This window comes from Pongo pygmaeus, chromosome 3, assembly GCF_028885625.2.
Source record: "Pongo pygmaeus isolate AG05252 chromosome 3, NHGRI_mPonPyg2-v2.0_pri, whole genome shotgun sequence".
Taxonomy (NCBI): Eukaryota; Metazoa; Chordata; class Mammalia; order Primates; family Hominidae; genus Pongo; species Pongo pygmaeus.
This window is the reverse complement of record NC_072376.2, coordinates 82,838,408-82,858,255: the sequence shown is the minus strand read 5'-3', so window position 1 is coordinate 82,858,255 and position 19,848 is coordinate 82,838,408. Positions and strand designations below refer to the sequence as shown.

Sequence of the window (19,848 nt, the reverse complement as noted above, 5' to 3'; positions counted from 1 at the left end):
CTCCTAAAATTCTGAGTTTACAGGTGTGAGCTACTACGCCCAGCCTCACTTATTTTTAAGACCCTTTCCTCTTAAGATCACATCAAAATTCTTTTTTTCTATCTGTGACCATCAGGTATCTGAATAAAAGCAATTCAAAAAAACTGGACTGAATAAGAAGTTTAAGGAATAACTTATTTAGCTTACATTTATATTTCTCTTTTTATGTATGTTCAAGTGTGGTGTGAATAAAAATGTAAGTATGTCTAAAAGAGGTCATTTAATAAATGTGAAAAAATTTTAGGTGCTAATTAAATTCTGCCATCTACTTAATTTGAATAATCCTCACCCCACCATGGCAAAATTGTCTAGTATATGTATTAAAATAGGCCATATAAAACAATGCACAAGGGTAAAAGGTACAACCCTTCTAGCATAAAGTTTTCTTATTTTTTCAGACAGAGTCTCACTCTGTCGCCAGGCTGGAGTGCAGTGGCATGATCTCGGCTCACTGCAACCTCCGCCTCCCGGGTTCAAGTGATTCTTCTGCCTCAACCTCCTGAGTAGCTGGGATTACAGGAGTGCACCACCACGCCCGGCTAATTTCTATATTTTTAGTAGAGGCAGGGTTTCACCATGTTGGCCAGGATGGTCTTGATCTCTTGATTTCGTGATCTGCCCTCCTCGGCCTCCCAAAGTGCTAGGATTACAGGCGTGAGCCACCACACCCAGGCTAGCATAAAGTTTTCTAAGGTCTATGGACTCCTGGCTTCAGGGAGTCCAGGAACCCACTGTCATATGCAAAATGTGATTAGGACTGTGCTATGGTTCTGGGGTGGGGTGAAGGGAGGCCTACTGTTTTCAAGATTCTCAAGAAGTAGTCCCATGGTAATGCCACATCATATTTCACTCTTGTAATTAACTTCATTCATATGCCTAATGTTATTAGCTGAGAAAAACCCAGAGCAGTGTTTCTCAAAACATATTCTGTAGACCATTTGGATCAGAATCATGTTGCATGCCTGTTAAAACAGAGATGACTGGACCCAACACCAGGAGAGTTGAATCAGAATCTGTGCAGGTAGGGCACAGGAATCCGTACTTTAAACTTACCAACCGATCCTTGGACATTCTGGTTTAAGAACCATTATGGTTGGCCAGGCACGGTGGCTCACGCCTGTAATCCCAGCACTTTGGGAGGCCAAGGCAGGCAGATCACAACGTCAGGAGATCGAGACCATCCTGGCTAACACGGTGAAACTCTGTTTCTACTAAAAATACAAAAATCAGCTGGGCGTGGTGGCAGACGCCTGTAGTCCCAGCCACTCAGGAGGCTGAGGCAGGAGAATCACTTGAACCCATGAGGCGGAGGTTGCAGTGATCTGAGACTACACCACTGAACTCCAGCCTGGGCCACAGAGCGAGACTCCGTCTCAAAAACAAAAACAAACAAACAAAAGAACCATTATGGTAGAACCTAAGAGAAATTAACTCATTCAAGTGGAGTAAATTCCCTTTTTAAGACTGGGTCTCACTCTGCAGCCCAGGCTGGAGTGTAGTGGGGCCATCATGCCTCACTGCAGCCTCAGCCTCCTCAGGCACAGGCAGTCCTCCCACCTCAGCCTCCGAAGAAGCTGTTACTACAGGCATGTGTGGTACCATGCCCAGCTAATTTTTTTAATGTTTTATGTTGCCCAGGTTGGTCTTGAACACCTGGGTTCAAGCAGTTCTCCTATCTGAGCCTCTCAAAGTGCTAGGATTATAGGTGTGAGCTACCACACCTGGCTAAATTAGTTTGTTTTTTTTTTTTTTTTTGAGACGGAGTTTTGCTCTTGTTGCCCAGGCTGGAGTGCAATGGCGCAATCTCGGCTCACCACAATCTCTACCTCCCGGGTTCAAGCGATTCTCCTGCCTCAGCCTCTGGAGTAGCTGGGATTACAGGCATGCGCCACCATGCCCGGCTAATTTTGTATTTTTAGTAAAGATGGGGTTTCTCCATGTTGGTCAGGCTGGTCTCAAACTCCCGACCTCAGGTAATCCACCCACCTCGGCCTCCCAAAGTGCCTGGATTACAGGCATGAGCCAGCGCGCCCAGCCAGTTTTTTAAAACTGGATTAAAAAAATAGTAACGAACATGAAGCACTTACTACCTGTCAAGTGTTCTTCTAAATTGATGTTACATGATTAACCATTTAAACTATTAACTATTATATATTATTCAATGTGAGGAAATTGCAGTACAGAGGTTAAGTAGACCAAAGACACATGGTAAGTGGGTGAAACAGGACTTTGAACTCAATCTGGCTCTGGAGGCCAAACTCTTCCCAATCACTTCCCTTTATTGCCTTTTTTTTTTTTTTTTTTGAGACAGCGTTTCACTCTTGTTGCCCAGGCTGGAGTGCAATGGAGCAATCTCAGCTCACCGCAACCTCTGCCTCCTGGGTTCAAGCGATTCTCCTGCCTTAGCCTCCCAAGTAGCCAAGATTAGAGGCATGCACCACCACGCCCAGCTAATTTTGTATTTTTAGTAGAGATGGGGTTTCTCCATGTTGGTCAGGCTGGTCTCGAACTCCCGACCTCAGGTGATCCGCCGGCCTCGGCCTCCCAAAGTGCTGGATTACAGACGTGAGCCACCACGCCTGGCCCTATTGGCTTTCTTAACGCAGAACATTTTACTAGTTTCCTCCAGGTCTTTTTGTTTTGTAGTTTAACAAATGTTGATTCTTGATACTTGCTATCATTTAAAACTTCACTTTGTAGCAAATGTAAAATCACTGGTTTTATTTTTTAAGAATAGCTGAAAGAATCAAAATATATCATCTGGAATACATAGCTAAAGTAACTATCAATTAAAAACTCAGCTATGAGAAAATATATCTTAAACAAAATAAAAAAATACAGACTAATATTTGTTGATGGGGGGGTATAAAGGTTCTATACTGTTTTTTTCTATTTTTGAGACGTAGTCTTACTCTTGTCCAGGCTTGAGTGCTCACTGCAACCTCTGCCTCCCAGTTTCAGGTGATTCTCCTGCTTCAGCCTCCTGAGTAGCTGGGACTACAGGAGTGCACCACCACACCCGGCTGATTTTTTTTTTTTCAGTAGAGATGGGGTTTTGCCATGTTGATCAGGCTGGTCTCAAACTCCTGACCTCAAGTGATCTGCCTGCCCCAGCCTCCTGCAGTGCTGGAATTACAGGCGTGAGTCACCGTACTCTGCCTGTTTCTGTTTTTTAAACTTTCAAAGGCAAATTACAATTTTGTTTTTAAGAATAAAAAATACAATCTGAATAGCTGAAGCAGCTTTTTTTTTCAGTGTGATTTTTGTTGTTGTTGTTTTGAGACAGTCTTGCTCTGTTGCCCAGGCTGGAGTGCAGTGGTGCGATCTCAGCTCACCACAACCTCTGTCTCCCGGGTTCAAGCGATTCTCCTGCCTCAGTCTCCTGAGTAGCTGGGACTACAGGCATGGGCCATTATGCCTGGCTAATTTTTGTATTTTTAGTAGAGATGGGGTTTCACCATGTTGGCCACGCTGGTCTTGAACTCCTGACCTTGTGATCCGCCTGCCTCAGCCTCCCAAAGTGCTGGGATTACAGGCATCAGCCACCACGCCCGGCCCAGTGTGATTTTAAATTCTAGTTAGAAACATGATTTTTTTTTGGTAACATCTATAATTCAGTGTTCCTGTTCAGTACCTGTTCATCATTGTGATCTCCAAGATGTAAAGCATACTAAGTTCTACTTTTCTTGAATTATTCTGGTAATGTTAACTTGTATAATTTAACACATTAACTTAAAATTATTTTATTTCATAGCAACTCCAGCCATTCCTCAGATATATCAAATATTTTGTGTAAGATATGTGAATAAAATTAATTATTCAAGTTATCTAAGCTAGATTTTATCTTTTAGATCACAAAAAGTAATTTTCCAGTTTGCCAAAAACTTTGACCATTAGGTAGTTCTTAGAGGTCTGAGAAGCAAATAAAATTTATTTCTACACAAAAATTAAAGTGGCATGTTGATCTTATTTAACTTCTTCATAGATAAGAATATAGGTAAGAAACTGGCTTGGAGAAATCGGCCCAAAGCCAGTCGGCTGATTAGTGGCAGAGTAAATGCATCACTAGCTATTTAGTGGATCACTAATTTGTTGTCTTCTTCTACTTTAATTTTTAATATTTTGTATTTTTCGTAGCCGCCTATAGTTTAATATACTGCCATAAAACTCACAGGTTGTTGATGCTTTGTACTGATGCCTGCTACCAGTAATTTACTTTATTGGAACTCTTACCCATGAAGCTCTCCAGACTTCACAAAGTGAGTTTTTACAAAAAAAGATTATCACATTGGGTAACAACTTATTCATGTACAAATGACAGTACCCAGCACATCTAGTGCTCTTTAAATGTTTGTTAAATATACATACAAATTTTGAAAGATGCGGCTGGGCGCGGTGGCTCTCGCCTGTAATCCCAGAACTTTAGGAGGCTGAGGTGGGCGGATCACCTGAGGTCAGGAGTTCAAGACCAGTCTGGCCAACATAGTGAAACCCCATCTCTACTAAAAATACAAAAATTACCTGGGTGTGGTGGTGTACACCTGTAATCCCAGCTACTCGGGAGGCTGAGGTAGGAGAATCACTTGAACCTGGGAGGCAGAGGTTGCAGTGAGCCTAGATTGTGCCACTGCACTCAAGCCTGGGTGACAGAGAAAGGCTCCATCTCAAAAACAAACAACCAAAAAAAGCACCAAAAAACGGCCAGGAGCGGGTGCATCACCTGAGGTCGGGAGTTCGAGACCAGCCTAACCAACATTGAGAAACCCCATCGCTACTAAAAATACAAAATTAGCTGGACGTGGTGGCACATGCCTGTAATCTCAGCTACTCGGGAGGCTGAGGCAGGAGAATCACTTGAACCTGGGAGGTGGAGGTTGCGGTGAGCCGAGATTGCGCCATTACACTCCAGCCTGGGCGACAGAGCAAAATTCCATCTCAAAAAATAAAAACAACAAAATTTGAAAGATGTAAATATTATATCCAACAACTTATTTTGCTATTAGCTCGCATCAGACAAAGCCATGTTTTATGTTTATAATATAGGATAGCACCATCTACATCCTAGCTACTCCAAAATGAATAATATTTATAAAGTATTGTGACATCTCTAAAGGAATATATAACATAATTTTTTTTCCACTTTTCTAAATGGAAGATTTTTCTATCTTCAAAACATAATTTTTTCTTACCAAATCTATCTGTCAATCTATCATCTCTCCCTACTCCCATATACATATGGCAGGGATTTGATATAAAACACCAGATACTTTCTTTGAAAATTTTTAAAAATTTATTTTGTAGAATCTCACTATGTTGCCCAGGCTGGCCTTGAACTCCTGGGCTCAAGCAGTCCTACTGCCTCAGGCTCCCAATAGGTGTGACTACAGGTACCCGGTTGAACACCAAATACTTTTTTTTTTTTTTTTTTGAGATTAAGTCTCGCTGTCACCCAGGCTAGAGCGCAGTGGTGCAATCTCAGCTCACTGCAACCTCCACCTCCTGGGCTCAAGTGATAGTCCTGCCTCAGCCTCCCGGGTAGCTGGGATTACAGGTGCATGCCAACATGCCCAGCTAATTTTTGTATTTTTAGTAGAGACGGGATTTTACCATGTTGGCCAGGCTTGTCTTGAACTCCTGACCTCAGGTATCCACCCGCCTCAGCCTCCCAAAATTGCTGGGATTACAGGTGTGAGCCACCGTGCCCAGCCCAAATACTTTCAACCTCTAACTTCATGTCCTCTCTTTTCGCCCTGTCCTAGATTTTCTATAGCTCATGTGCTTATCCAATGCTACCCTTTCCTCCCTAAGACATTAATTTCTCATTTATAAGCTAACACTTAAAAGACACTGTTCTAAGTGCTTTACATACATTAATTCACTTAATCTTCATAACTCTACCAAGTAGGTAATATCATCCCCATTTCAGCTGAGAAAACTGAGTAACAGAGTGATCAAGTAATTTGCCCAAATCCCAGGTACTAAGTGATGGAGCTGGGTTAGAAACCCAGTAGTCTGGCCAGGCGTGGTGGCTCAGGCTTGTAATCCCAGCACTTTGGGAGGTCGAGGCAGGTGGATCGCTTGAGGCCAGTTCAACTGGGACTGTAGTCTCAGCTACTCTGCAGGCTGAGGCAGAATTGCTTGAACCTGGGAGGTTGAGGTTGCAGTGAGCTGAGATCACTCCACTGCACTCAAGCCTGGGTGACAGACTCTGTCTCAAAAAAAAAAAAAAAACAAAAAACCCCTGCAAAAGACCCAACCTGGCAGTCTAACTACAGTCTGTTCTTAACCACTGACTTATGGCTTCTCTGAGGTAGGTATAATAATAGAGACTCATACAGATGAAGAAAATGAAACTCAGAGATTAACTGAAAATCATCCTGTTAACTCTAAAACCTGTATTTTTTCTATTATATATAAAAAAAGGAAGTACAGAATTGGGTTCTGAAGCCATAAAGGCTGGGTTGAAATCCTGGCTCTGCCACTTAATAGCTGTGTGACCCTGAGAAAGTTACTTCTCTTTGCCAGTTTTCTTATCTTCAAAATATGGATAACAGAATTTACCACATAAGGTTATGAGAAATAAGGAAATAAGCACAAAGTGCTCAGAAAGTTACCTCAGTAAGCACTGTTATTTCTATTTCCAACCTACCTCTTTTATTTATAAGGAAACAAAATAATTTGTCCTGTGTGCTACTCTGAGGAAGCAGCTGTAAGCCAGAGGTTAAGAGAATGAATGCTCAAGTTGGTTTGGGTTCAGATTTCAAGCAGGTGTCCTTTAGAAAGTCAACCTTCCAAAATTTCAGCATCCTCATCTGTGGAGCACAGTATCACCTTGCAAAGTTATTGTAAAGATTAAATGAGGTGATGTACAACTAGCACATGGCAAGTGTTCAATAAATATTAACCAAGCATCATCTCTGCGTCTCTAGCAGCTAGCACAGTGTTTACTGAATAAACAGTGACACAATTAGGAAATTAGGACTTTTTTTGTGGTTTCCTTCACTAGTCCTCTCATTTTCTTCCCTGGCAACATCCTATTTTTACCAAATGTAAATCCACCTCAACATCTTCCCCCTACTTAAAGACCAGTGTAGCAGCAAAGAAAAATGGCTGATGTTAAATGACAAGTTACAGGGTGCAGCACACCAACATGGCACATGTATATATATGTAGCTAACCTGCACGTTGTGCACATGTACCCTAAAACTTAAAGTATAATAAAAAAAAAAAAAAAGGAAAGAAAAGAAAAATGGAACATTGAGCTGGGCGTGGTGGCTCACACTTGTAATCCCAGCACTTTGGGAGGCCGAGGAGGGCGGATCACTTGAGGTCAGGAGGTCGAGACCAGCCTGGCCAAAATGGTGAAACCGTGTCTCAACTAGCAATACAAAAATTAGCTGGGCGTGGTGGCAAGCACCTGTAATCCCAGCTACTCAGCAGGCTGAGGCAGGAGAATCGCTTGAACCCGGGAGGTGGAGGTTGCAGTGAGCCGAGAGATCCTGCCACTGCACTCCAGCCTGGGCTACAGAGTGAGACTCAGTCTCAAAAAAGAAAAAAAAAAAAAAAAAAGAAAAATGGAACTTTGTTGCCACTTAAAGTTACCACTTACCTGGTAGTAATCATATCAAAGTTTTAGCAAATGGAGTGCAAGTACAAGCAGCAACCACTGCAAATCACTAGTAAAGAAGGGGAAATGGGATTTTTACCTTATTTGCCACATGAAGAACTATGAGAAAATATTGACAATTGATGTAATTAAGGCATATCTTTTCCTTTTTCTACTTTTAACCAAAGTTTCATTCCTATGCTTTTAAACCACACAGAACATATGAAATCCATGTTAACATTAAGCCCATTTATTAACAGGTATCTGGCCCAATAATTATAGTTAGGTAAATAAAATATTTCAGAACTATTTTATAGGCTGCCTTACAAATAAGATAACTGTCAAAGGTGCATTCTCTTTATGTGAAAAGTTACACGTTTTAAGTTTAACACTCCACAATGAACTGTGAAATTTCCCTAAGCTAATACTTAACAGAATATTGGAAAACTTCAACATCATCTCTTTTCTCAAGCACCTTCATATTGCTCCCACAGTTCTTATAAGTTGTCCAATAACCCAGACAAATTTCCTTGTGGACAAGAATTTTTAAAATTTAAAGTATTATATATTAATACAATGACTTTAGTTAAAAGTAAAAATTTATTGATCCAAAACTGCCAAAAACCTTATGCTAAGCAAAAACTTCATTTAAGCTTAATGCTCTTTTTAACTCCTGCACGAATGCCAGATAATTCACCACTATAACGTTGCTCTTCTTTACGAACTTCACGAACCTGGCCTCTTCTTCGAATTTTGGCTCTTCTGAACTTCTCCCTGTGTTTCACTCTGGGATTGCGATCAATCTTCTTTCTCCTAGGAGTAAGTCCCCTATTTTTAGCAATTTGATAGGTAATAGCTCTCTTTGCATTTTGATCTTCAAGAGCCTGTTCTTCAGTGCTATTTTCTTCCTTCTTTCTCTTTAGCTTTTGCCTGTCTTCCATTTCTTTATAGTACTTCAGTTTAGCTTTTTCATCAAAATCAGAATCATCAGAAAGATCTGTAACAGCACAGGCAGCAGCAGAAGTCTTTGAAACAGACTTTGGTTTGGGCTTGGTGGATTTTGCTTTCGGAATCAGTTCTTTCTTTACAGCATCATCCTTAAGTGTCAACAGATGACGAATTTCTGAGGACAGCTTCTGATCCACAACGGACAGCTTGTTGATCAAATTTCGGTAGGTAACAAGCCTTTCTATGACAGGATGTCCATGTGCTGGGACTCTCCTAGCTTTCAGGATCAAATAAAAACTGATGTTCGAGCAATAATTCAAGTAGAGGTTGTACTTCGTCCTCAAGTATTGGCTTCCTTTTCCGGGTGGAATGATCTCTTGTTCCACCAACTGTAACAATGGCTCCAGCTCATCCTTCACCTCTGTCAACTTGACTTTCAGGTCTTCTATCAGCTCCAAGAGTTCTGGTGATTCCTTTCGCAACATTTTCAGCTTCTCTTTCACTGAAACTTTAGCCAAATCCTTCACGACCCGTGTCTCAGCCTCATCTACCTGAGGCACTGGTTTTGCAAAGGCCTCAACCCACGCGACACCAAAATCATCCTCTTGCAGCGCTTGGGCTAGGCGCCGCTGAATGATCTGTGCCTCCGCCTCCTCCTCTCTTTCCTCCTCCTCTGCCTCCTGTTGACTCTGCCGGCCTCGGGACTTGGAACCATAGTCCGTGTCATAGTAAAGTTTTTTCCTCTGACCCCACGACAAACTGGGATCCACAGAGGCCTCAGCTTCACTTTGCACGGAGCTCCCACCATCATCATCGGCATTCTCCTCCTCCTCCTCCTCCCCCGCACTCCCTCCATCTTCGTCGTCCTCATCGTGCATATCTAGGGCTAGCACCTCCTCCTCCTCCTCCTCGCCATCCTCCTCGTCTTCACTCTGTACTTCATTCCAGCCCTTAGCTAAGGCGGCCCGGGATCGTGCCTCATGAAAGTCATCTACCTGATCTTGGTAGTAGCTGGTGTCCCCTGGTGAGGGTGGCAATCCTAAATCATCTCCATTTTCGTCGGTGAGCGTGGGACCTGCCTTGGCTCGCACAGCTGCCCACTTAGCTGCTCCGCGCCGCCGGGATCTCCCCACCATGGCTCACAATCTCAGGTTTTACAGCGACTCCGGACTTTCGGCCACCTCTGACTTCGGCGCAGGAATCAGGCGCTCCAGTAACTCGTGGCTTTAAACAGCCGCGCGCTCCCCTACCACGGGAGTTTGCAGACTCCTGATCCGCTACTGGAATTTCCTCTTCCTTCCGGCCCCCAGCATGCTCTCCGCGTGGCGTACGATTGAGCACTTCCGCTCGGTCCCTTAGGCGAGATCACGTTGATACCAACTTCCTTTTCACTGTGCCCTTTAACGCCAGTCGATTCCGGTGAATTAAAATCTTTCCGTGTGGAAACGATAGGATAAGGAAGTTCCGTTCCACAGAACGCTTTCTCGGGCTAATGCGCTTACTCTCGAGTGCCTGGGAATGGCTGAGGGACGGAATCCTGACGGCACCTCCAGGCGAGGTCCCGATGGCCAATAGAGGGCGCTGCGCTTTACGCCCCGGAGAAGTCCCAGGAGCGTTCCATTGAGTTTTAACTGCGTGTGTACCCGGCGCTTGCGACCGGCAGTCTAGTGCTAGCGTAGTTTTCCTGCTCCCTTGTTTTCTCTTTTCTGCTTATCAGGCTGGAAGTTAATCAGATTGTTTTCCTCTCATTTCCCCCCCACCCCCAATACCATATTTCTGGGTACCACAGCCTCAGACAGCGCCACTGGACTCCAGAATCCCACGGGAGATTTCCGGGCGAGAGCGCAGGCCGGGCCTCCGGCTCAGGTTTACTCATCCCCATCGCCCTCTCCCTGCTCACAGGGCTCGGTGACCCGCTGCATGGGGATCGATAAAGCTAGATGACCCTGAGGCTGACAGTGGGAAGGCAGAGCCCCGCTGCAGGGTCTGACTCTTCTCAAGGAAGTCTGCCCTGTAATGTTAGAGTAATTCAGGGTGTAAGTTTTTAGGCATTACATATGCAAGGTTCAGGGTTAGTATTATGATACCTTTTAATGTAGGTAGTTGGAAGCTGAACTTTTGATACGTTGCTAAAATTAATCGTGACATGGCTGGGCGCGGTGGCTCACACATAATCCTAAGCACTTTGGGAGGGCGAAGTGGGTGGATCACTTGAGGTCAGGAGTGCAAAACCAGCCTAGCCAACATGGTGAAACCCAGTCTCTTACTACAAATACAAAAAATTAGCGGGGCGTGGTGGCGGGTACCTGTAATCCCAGCTACTCGGGAGGCTGAGGCAGGAGAATCACTTGAACCCGGGAGGCGGAGGTGGCAGTGAGCCGATATCGCACAACTGCACTCTAGCCTGGGCGACAGAGACTCTGTCTCAAAATAAAATAAAATAAACGGTGACAATTTCTTTTTCTTTTCTTTTCTTTTCTTTTTTTTGAGACGGAGGCTCGCTCAGTCGCCAGGCTGGAGTGCAGTGGCAATTTCGGCCCACTGCAACCTCCGACCTGGTTCAAGTGATTCTCCTCCCTCAGCCTCCCGAGTAGCTGGCATTACAGGCACGCGCCACCACCCCCAGCTAATTTTTGTATTTTTAGTAGAGACAGGATTTCATCATGTTGGCCAGGATGGTCTCCATCTCCTGACCTCGTGATCCGCCCGCCTCGGCCTCCCAAAGTGCTAGGATTGATTACAGGCGTGAGTCACCGCGCCCAGCCAATGGTGACAATTTCTTTGCAGAAAGTATAGTGTCATTAGGTTAATAAAAATAATGCAAAATGTTAGAAAAGTGATACTTTGAACTAAACATTTTCCAAGTGCCTAAAGGTGTCTGAAACATTTTGAAATTTTTACAAGATTTTAGAAAATAAAATTTAATTAGAAAGTTGTGGGCAAAAGTTATGTTCTGATGGTAAGCATGAATTTATTTTTTAATGTAAATTTTAGTACATTTTGTCATTTAGCAGATATTAACTGCTTACTGTTTGTTGTAGAATGCTACAGACAATAGTGATGAATCAGCCAGTTAAGGACTTTATAATCAGGTAGAAAAGAAGATACTCATACAGATTACCGGAATACAAGGCAGTGTATGATGTAAACCCGGTGCTGTAAGAGAACAGAGGAGTAAGAGATAACCTTTAGATTGCTGTTTTGGGAATATTGCTTAAAGAGTATGACATCTATGCTGGAACTGTAGTTATTTCCTTACTTTAAATGTTAAATTTTCATTATTTAAACATTGTTTCATTTAGGCACATAAATACAGATTGTTCATTTTTATTGCAAATTATTTGAGAATTTAGTATCAGACTTCAAGACTAAAATGCATATATCATTATATATAAGTTAGAAAAATATTTTGGATATTTTAAATCGGAATGATCACATTAATATTATTTAGTTTATACTAAATATTAAATTTCCTAACCAGAACAGAGTTGCAGTATTCAATGCATATTCAGAGAGTATCATATTCTAACATTCTCAGATCCTTTGTTTTTAGAGACAGGTGCTTGCTGTGTTCCCCACGCTGGGTAGAACTCCTGGGCTTAAGTGATCTCCTGCCTCAGCCTCCTGAGTAGCTGGGACTAAAGGTGCGTGTGGCTTCACCCAGTTTTTCAGATCCTTTTGATAAAGAACAATTGATTCTCCTGCCTCAGCCTCCCAAGTAGCTGGGATTACAGGCACCTGCCATCACACCTGGGTAATTTTGTGTGTGTTTTTTTTTTTTTTTTTTTTTTAGTAGAGATGGGGTTTCACCATGTTAGCCAGGCTGGTCTCAAACTCCTGACCTCAGGTGATCTGCCCACCTCAGCCTCCCAAAGTGCTGGGATTACAGGTGTGAGCCATCGCACCCAGCCAATCTGAATCTTTATTTTATTGCGATGTCTGGCTCAGGAGTTAGCAAGCTACACTAATGAGAGCCAGCAGGTTAAAAAAAATTGTTTTTGCCTTACTCTAAGCCCTTTATGGGATTTTCTTACTATGGGAATTAGGGAGTCTATGAATGACACATTAGGTGATGATACATTAGGATACTTCTTTCAGGGCATTTGTTCTGGGTGTTGGAGGTATTGTATGATCACATTAGCTTACACTAATCTTTATTTCTTCCTGGACTATTGAAACAATTAATAATAGCTAACATTGAGGGTGGTTATTGTGTGCTAGATACTGTTACAAGCTCTTGAAACCATTATAACCCTGTGAAAAGTTACTGTAATAATCTGTAATTGGAGATGAGAAAATTAGGCACATATAGCTTAAGTGAGGTCATAAAGCTAGTAAGTGTTAGAACTAGATTTAAACCAGAACAGTCCAGCTTCAGAATCTATGTTGTGCTATAACTAACTACTATACTATACTGGCTTTCAACTTTTCCTTTAATAGGTCTCCTCCTTTTAGTCTCTGGTACATTTGATCTGGTACATCAGATATATCTTCCTAGAATATCATTTCTGTCACCACATTTCCTGGTTCAGAAACTTTCATTTACTATCAAGATAGTAAAAACTTTCGTTTACTAACAAAATTTACAGCATACATGGCTGTCCTAAAGTTTTACCCCAAAACAATCTTTCCAGCCATACTTTTCATTACTACAAAAACCTTCAATGCTAAGCTAAGTATTCTACTATGTTTTATTCTCATTTGTCACTTTACCAATCTTCTGGGTGTTCAGAATTACCTGTATCAGAAATTTACAAATCATTGCAGATATCTTTTTGGTTAAGAAATTCTCACGTAAGCCCATCCATAAGGGGACCTGTACGAAGCTATTTGAAAAGTTATTTTTGGTAGCAGTGAGTTAGAGACAACCTGGATATCCATCACTGGAAGAGCAGATCAATAAAATGTTGTAGAAGAACAGAATGGAATTTAGGAGCATAGGGTGATCATACATTCTGGCTTGCCCTGGATGGCCCTGTTTAACCTGTTATCCTGGTGTAATTATTAATAGCACCTCCTTTCACTCTCATGATTAAGATGATAATTTTTTTTTTGAGACGGAGTTTCACTCTTGTTGCCCAGGCTGGAGTGCAATGGTGCGATCTCAGCTCACTGCAACCTCCGCCTCCCAGAGTCAAGCAATTCTCTCACGTCAGCCTCCCGAGTAGCTGGGATTACAGGTGCCTGCCACCATGCCTGGCTAATTTTTGTATTTTTAGTAGAGACGGGGTTTCACCATGTTGGCCAGACTGGTCTCGAACTACTGACCTCAGGTGATCCACCCCTTGTCCTCCCAAAGTGCTGGGATTACAGGCTTGAGCCACCATGCCTGGCCAAGATGATACATTTTATAGTCATTTTAACTATATAGTAATTGGAAGCAGTAGATTATATATCCATATGGCAACATGAATGGATTTTTAAAACAATGTGCTAAGGGAAAAAAGTAAAAAATAGAATGTAATAAATAATATACCATTCACAAAAATTAAAAATGCAGGCACAATAATATAACAATACACATTTTGTAGGAATATAATCAAACAAAATAATATACATTAAACACAAAAGAACAGCTGTTTATGGAAGAGGAAGAATGGGATAAGTGTTGGAGATTAAAAGGAATAGAAGAGGACATTTCCACAGACCAATAATAATGTCAAGAACTGAGGAGAATAATTAACTGCACCTGAGATTTAATTAAACAACAAATGAGCAAACAAAAAATGACTATAGCAATTCCTAACTTAAAATCCTGCAGAAGCTTCCCAACGTCTATAGCAGGGGCATCCAATCTTTTAGCTTCCCAATGTCTATAGCAGGGGTGTCTAATCTTTTGGCTTCCCTGGGCCACACTGGAAGAAGAATTGTCTTGTGCCACACATAAAATATACTAACACTAACAATAGCTGGCTGGGCACGGAAGCTCAAACCTATAATCCCAGCACTTTGGGAGGCTGAGGTGGGCAGATCACCTGAGGTCAGGAGTTCAAGACCAGCCTGGCCAACATGGTGAAACTCCGTCTCTACTAAAAATACAAAAATTAGCCAAGCGTGGTGGCACATGCCTGTAATCCCAAGTACTCGGGGGGCTGAGGCAGGAGAATCGCTTGAACCTGGGAGGCAGAGGTTGCAGTGAGCCAAGATCACGGCACTGCACTCCAGCCTTGGTGACAGAGCTAGACTCCATCTCAAAAAAAAAAAAAAAAAAAATCGCAAAAGAACTTACAATCTTTTAAGAAAGTTTACAGATTTTGTTGGGGTGCATTCAAAGCTCTCCTGGGCTGCATATGGCCTGCAGGCTGTGGGTTGGACAAGCTTGGTCTACAGGATCAAATTCATATGCTTCATCACCACAGTCCTGCATAGATCTCAAACTTCCTCTCTATCAATTATGTGTAATTGTGCCTGATTTGTGTTGTTAGGTGGACAGTGACTTTTTCCTTTAGCGTCCATAGCCAAGTTCAGACTCCGAAGGTTATGGTTTCCAAAACAGACACTAGATTAAATAGTAATCTTTCTTGGCTGGAGTGGGGTGTGAGAAGGTAGTGGAAATGCAGTCAGTCAGTCCAGGTATGTATGTTTCTATACTCTGTCAGCACTTCAAAGCACTAGCCTTTAACAACATAGTGTCTTTTGAGCTTCCGTAGTTATCAGCACAGCTCTTCAAATTTAAAAGTAATTAACAAGGTGAAATATTTAATATACAGCTTTAGTGAACTTAAGACAATAGTTGAGGCTCGGCATGGTGGCTCTCACCTGTAATCTCAGCACTTTGGGAGGCTGAGGTGGGAGGATTGTCTGAGGTCAGGAGTTTGAGACCAGCCTGGCTAACATGGTGAAACCGTCTCTACTAAAAATACAAAAATTAGCTGGGCGTGGTGGTGCACGCCTCTAGTCCCAGCTACTCGGGAGGCTGAGGCAGGAGAATCGCTTGAACCCAGGAGGTGGAGGTTGCAGTGAGCTGAGATCACGCCACTGTACTCCAGCCTGGGTGACAGAGCAAGACTCCCATCTCCAAAAAAAAAAAAAAAAAAAAGACTATAGTTGAATGCGTATTATGTTGTTTTTAAAATTTTTATTATTGTACTTTACGTTCTAGAGTACATGTGCACAACGTGCAGGCTCGTTACATAGGCTTGTTACATGTGCCATGCTGGCCCATTGCACCCATCAACTCGTCATTTACATTAGGTATCTCTCCCAGTGTTATTCCTCCCTCTGCCCCCCACCACACGACAGGCCCCGGTGTGTGATGTTCCCCACCCTGTGACCAAGTGTTCTCATTGTTCAGTTCCTACCTATGAGTGAGATCATGTGGTGTTTGGTTTTCTGTCCTTGTGATAGTTTGCTCAGAATGATGGTTTCCGGCTTCATCCATGTCCCTGCAAAGGACATTAACTCATCATTTTTTATGGCTGCATAGTATTCCATGGTGTATATGTGTCACATTTTCTTAATTCAGTCTATCATTGATGGACATTTCGGTTGGTTCCAAGTCTTTGCTCTTGTGAATAGTGCTGCAATAAACAGCATATTACGTTTTTTTCCAGCATCACAGACTAGGCTGGGATGACTGAAGTTGTCAAAAGAAGTAGCTTTTCTTAGAAATGTGCATAAAGGTAGTAATAGTAAAAATAATAATTTGATATAAGAGTTATAATGGGAAAATGTATTCTTGGTGTTAGTACCTATCAATATATTTGGATAATTTAATATAACCCCAGAAACATGCTGGACTATTTTTGGATGCAAAAAAGAAAGAAAGATTATTTTTAGTTGTAAGAAAGAAAATGGATGAAGTTTGCCACCTGCTTTCATTTCATCTAGTTTCATCTGTCAGAAACCACTTACTCTGAAACAAATATGTCACAGATTCTTTTTGCAAATAAGGTCTGTATCTATTTTAAGTTGCAAAAGTCCTAAAAGTGACTTGGAAGTAAAATATAGAGCTTCTACTGAAATATGTAGTAAATATTTGAAGCTTTTAAGCTTTAATTTAACTTAATTTAAAAAAACTGGATATTCCTCACCACAGATTTATGCTTTCTCCTTATTAGGGAAAATGAACTTGGTATGGCACTTACATAAGATGTAAACACTCTGAATAGAAGAGTTAGAACAAGAAAATTGTATTTTCTTACTTACTTTTCCAACTAAATCTTTAGAGTTCCCTTTTGGTGTTCTTTCATATCCTTTTTTGGGGTGCCATCTGATATTGCTCTTTATGAACACCTCTCTGCATCTAGAAAACAGGTTTGGTAGCCTTCATTACAAAATGAAGAATTTAGTGAAATTATGACACTGCTTTCCCTTCCAAACTCTAATTCAACTAAAAAGTTGGCAATTACTTTCTAAACATTATTTAATCCCTTTTAGTTTTTTCTTTTCATGGGAAAACTTGTAACTACAATTATTTTGATATTAAATATTGACCCAGTGATAATTATAGCTTTGGTGGTGAAGGTCTTTTGAAACACAGCCCATGTTAAAATTTTTTCTTTAGTCACCCCTCATTCTCTATAGAATCAAGTTCTTATCTCTAAGCCAATATTCAGGGCCTGCCTTTATCTGGCCCCATCTGCTTTCCCACTTTCATGAATTATATGTTCTAGCCAAACTAAATACTCATTTTTTTTCTCTTTTTGAGATTTTTATCCTCTTGGCCTCTCTTTGGGCTGTCTCATATTTCAATACTTACATGGCCTTCAAGGCCCAGCTAAGACTGTGTCTTCTCTAGGCTGTCTTCTCTGATATACTTCCTTCTACTTACATCTAATAGTCCCTAACTCTTCCTTTCTTAGGGATTTCTAAACATTTTCTCCTTTGTGTTAAGACTAGTTATGTACTTGTTTTGGCCGGGCGTGGTGGCTCATGCCTATAATCCCAGCACTTTGGAGGCCGAGGTGGGTGGATTGTTGGAGGCCAGGAGTTACAAAAATTAGCCTGGTGTGGTGGTGCGTGCCTGTAGTCCCAGCTACTTGGGAGGCTGAGACAGGGGAATTGCTTGAATCCAAGAGGCGGAGGTTGCAGTGAGCTGCGATCGCGCCGCTGCACTCCAGCCTGGGCGACAGAGCGAGACTCCATCTCGAAAAAAAAAAAAAAATTAAGCGGGGGCCAAGAAATGGGAAGTTAAGTTTTGTATATGTTTGATTTGAGGTGTCTGTGAAGCTATTTAAGTGTCTAGATGTCTTCTAGACAGTTTGATATATGGATCTCTTTAGAGAAAGAAATTTTTGATGTCTTTCAAATTCAGTTGAAACATGGGACCATATTGGATATTTAACTAAAAGCAAATAAAATACAATTTTGGGTTGTTCTGACTGAAGTAACTAGCACACGTGAACTAGTAGACCAAAAGTGTTATACTACCTACCTGCTACTTGAGTTATAGGACTACATATCTCCAGGTGTCAAATTAAAAAGGCTTGGATTGGCTGGGCACAGTGACTCATGCCTGTAATCCTAGCACTTTGGGAGGCCAAGGCAGGCACATTGTTTGAGGCCAGGAATTCCAGACCAGCCTGGCCAACATGGTGAAACTCCATCTCTACTAAAAATACAAAAATTAGCTGGGTGTGGTGGCCCGCACCTGTACTCCCAGCTACTCGGGAGGCTGAGGCAGGAGAATCATTTGAACCTGGGAGGTGGAGGTTGCAGTGAGCCAGGATTGCACCACTGCACTCCAGCCTGGGCAACAGAGTGAGACTCCGTCTCAAAAAAAAAAAAAAAAAAAATCAAGCTCTGTTAAATTTCAATAAGGTATTAGAAATTATTAAAAATGACCTAAGAATTTAATAAGCTATTTGCAAATGTGATCTTGATCTATATCTATTTTGGGTAGAGATATATTATTTATGCTATGAGCAAAGGGGAATCATTGGAGGGTTTTAAATAGGGAAGGATTGGAAAATTGACGGAAGTTGGTGCAAGATGGTGACAGTCATCAAAGTGATGCGTTTTTGTGTCTAAATCAGGGTCCTGGGAATATGGATATGAAAAGTAGGCAGATTAAGAGCTAAGCATTATGCTAAAGTAATTGTTTATATGTTGTAGCCATGTTCTAGCATGTTCCATGCTTTACACTTATCAATTTAATTCTCATCAATCTTGTGAAGTATGTACTACAGTGATGCCCATTTTATAGATAAAACAGAGAAAACAAGATTTTGTAACTTGTCAGAGTCCCATTTGCACCCAGGCAATAACTGACTCCACAGCCTTTGCTCTTTTGTTCAGTAGGAAGACTGAGTAGAAGTGTCTCTTAAGACACATCTTTACAGTTGCATCTGATATTTTAAAAATAACTGACTGGATATTCCTCACCACAGATTTATGCTTTCTCCTTATTAGGGAAAATGAACTTAGTATGGCACTTACATAGGATGTAAACACTCTGAATAGAAGAGTTAGAACAAGAAAATTGTATTTTCTTACCTACTTTTCCAACTAAATCTTTAGAGTTCCCTTTTGGTGTTCTTTCATATCCTTTTTTGGGGTGCCATCTGATATTGCTCTTTATGAACACCTCTCTGCATCTAGAAAACATTAATATACAAAATTACACACATATGAAGAAAAGTGATAATATGCCAACTGAGTAAAATGGTATACAAGATACAAGATGAATTTATTAGCAACGAAGAAACAAAGTAAAAGAGTGAACAGAATGGAATGACATTTAGACCTACTTGAATTAGTTTGAAAGATTTTAGGATTTTTTATGAGGATGAACAGGAAGGAAAAAGAAATAAATTTATGGTAAGGAAAATGACAGACTAAAAAAGATTCTGAAACAGGAATTAGCAGATCATATACAGGAAAAGGAAAGCAGACATATTTGACTAGAGCAGAAGCCTCTCCCAGAAATCAGTTTTCTTAAAGCAGAGGACCAGACCACTGCAATGGATGAATTGAAGGGAGCATATTCTTTTTGTTTGAGGGGTATCCTGGAAACCTTACTTATTATTGTGTCCCTGGAGAGATTACCATGAAATTTAACCAGATTTTTTTTCAAATGAATTTTTGGAAGTAGGCCCTTTTTAAATTAGGACCTGCCTAGCAGGTGATATGGTGAAGGGAAATAGCTCTGTGTGATGGTCAAACCACTGACATGTAATTTCTCAAACAGCAATTCTATGAAAAACCACTGCAGGTGCAAGTTTATTTAAAAGCTGACCACAACACAGGTGCAATTCTCCTCATAAACATTTAACCACAGAAGGACTACCCTAAAAGTCTATGTGGAAAGCTGT

General features: G+C 41.4%; 2 protein-coding genes across 2 annotated transcripts in view; one reads left to right on the top strand and one right to left on the bottom strand.

The window, feature by feature from the left end:
• Positions 1-7,873: 7,873 nt before the first annotated feature.
• On the bottom strand, positions 7,874-9,984 carry UTP3 (UTP3 small subunit processome component). The gene has a single exon (XM_063663727.1). The coding sequence runs from the start codon at positions 9,727-9,729 to the stop codon at positions 8,290-8,292; it is 1,440 nt and encodes a 479-aa protein (XP_063519797.1). The 5' UTR covers positions 9,730-9,984; the 3' UTR covers positions 7,874-8,289.
• Positions 9,985-10,370: 386 nt separating this feature from the next.
• JCHAIN (joining chain of multimeric IgA and IgM) overlaps positions 10,371-19,848 on the top strand; it is a 32,817-nt gene continuing 23,339 nt past the window's right edge. The window contains exon 1 of the mRNA XM_063663726.1: positions 10,371-10,459. The gene's annotated coding sequence lies outside the window, so the exon portion shown is untranslated. The remainder of the gene's footprint in view (positions 10,460-19,848) is intronic.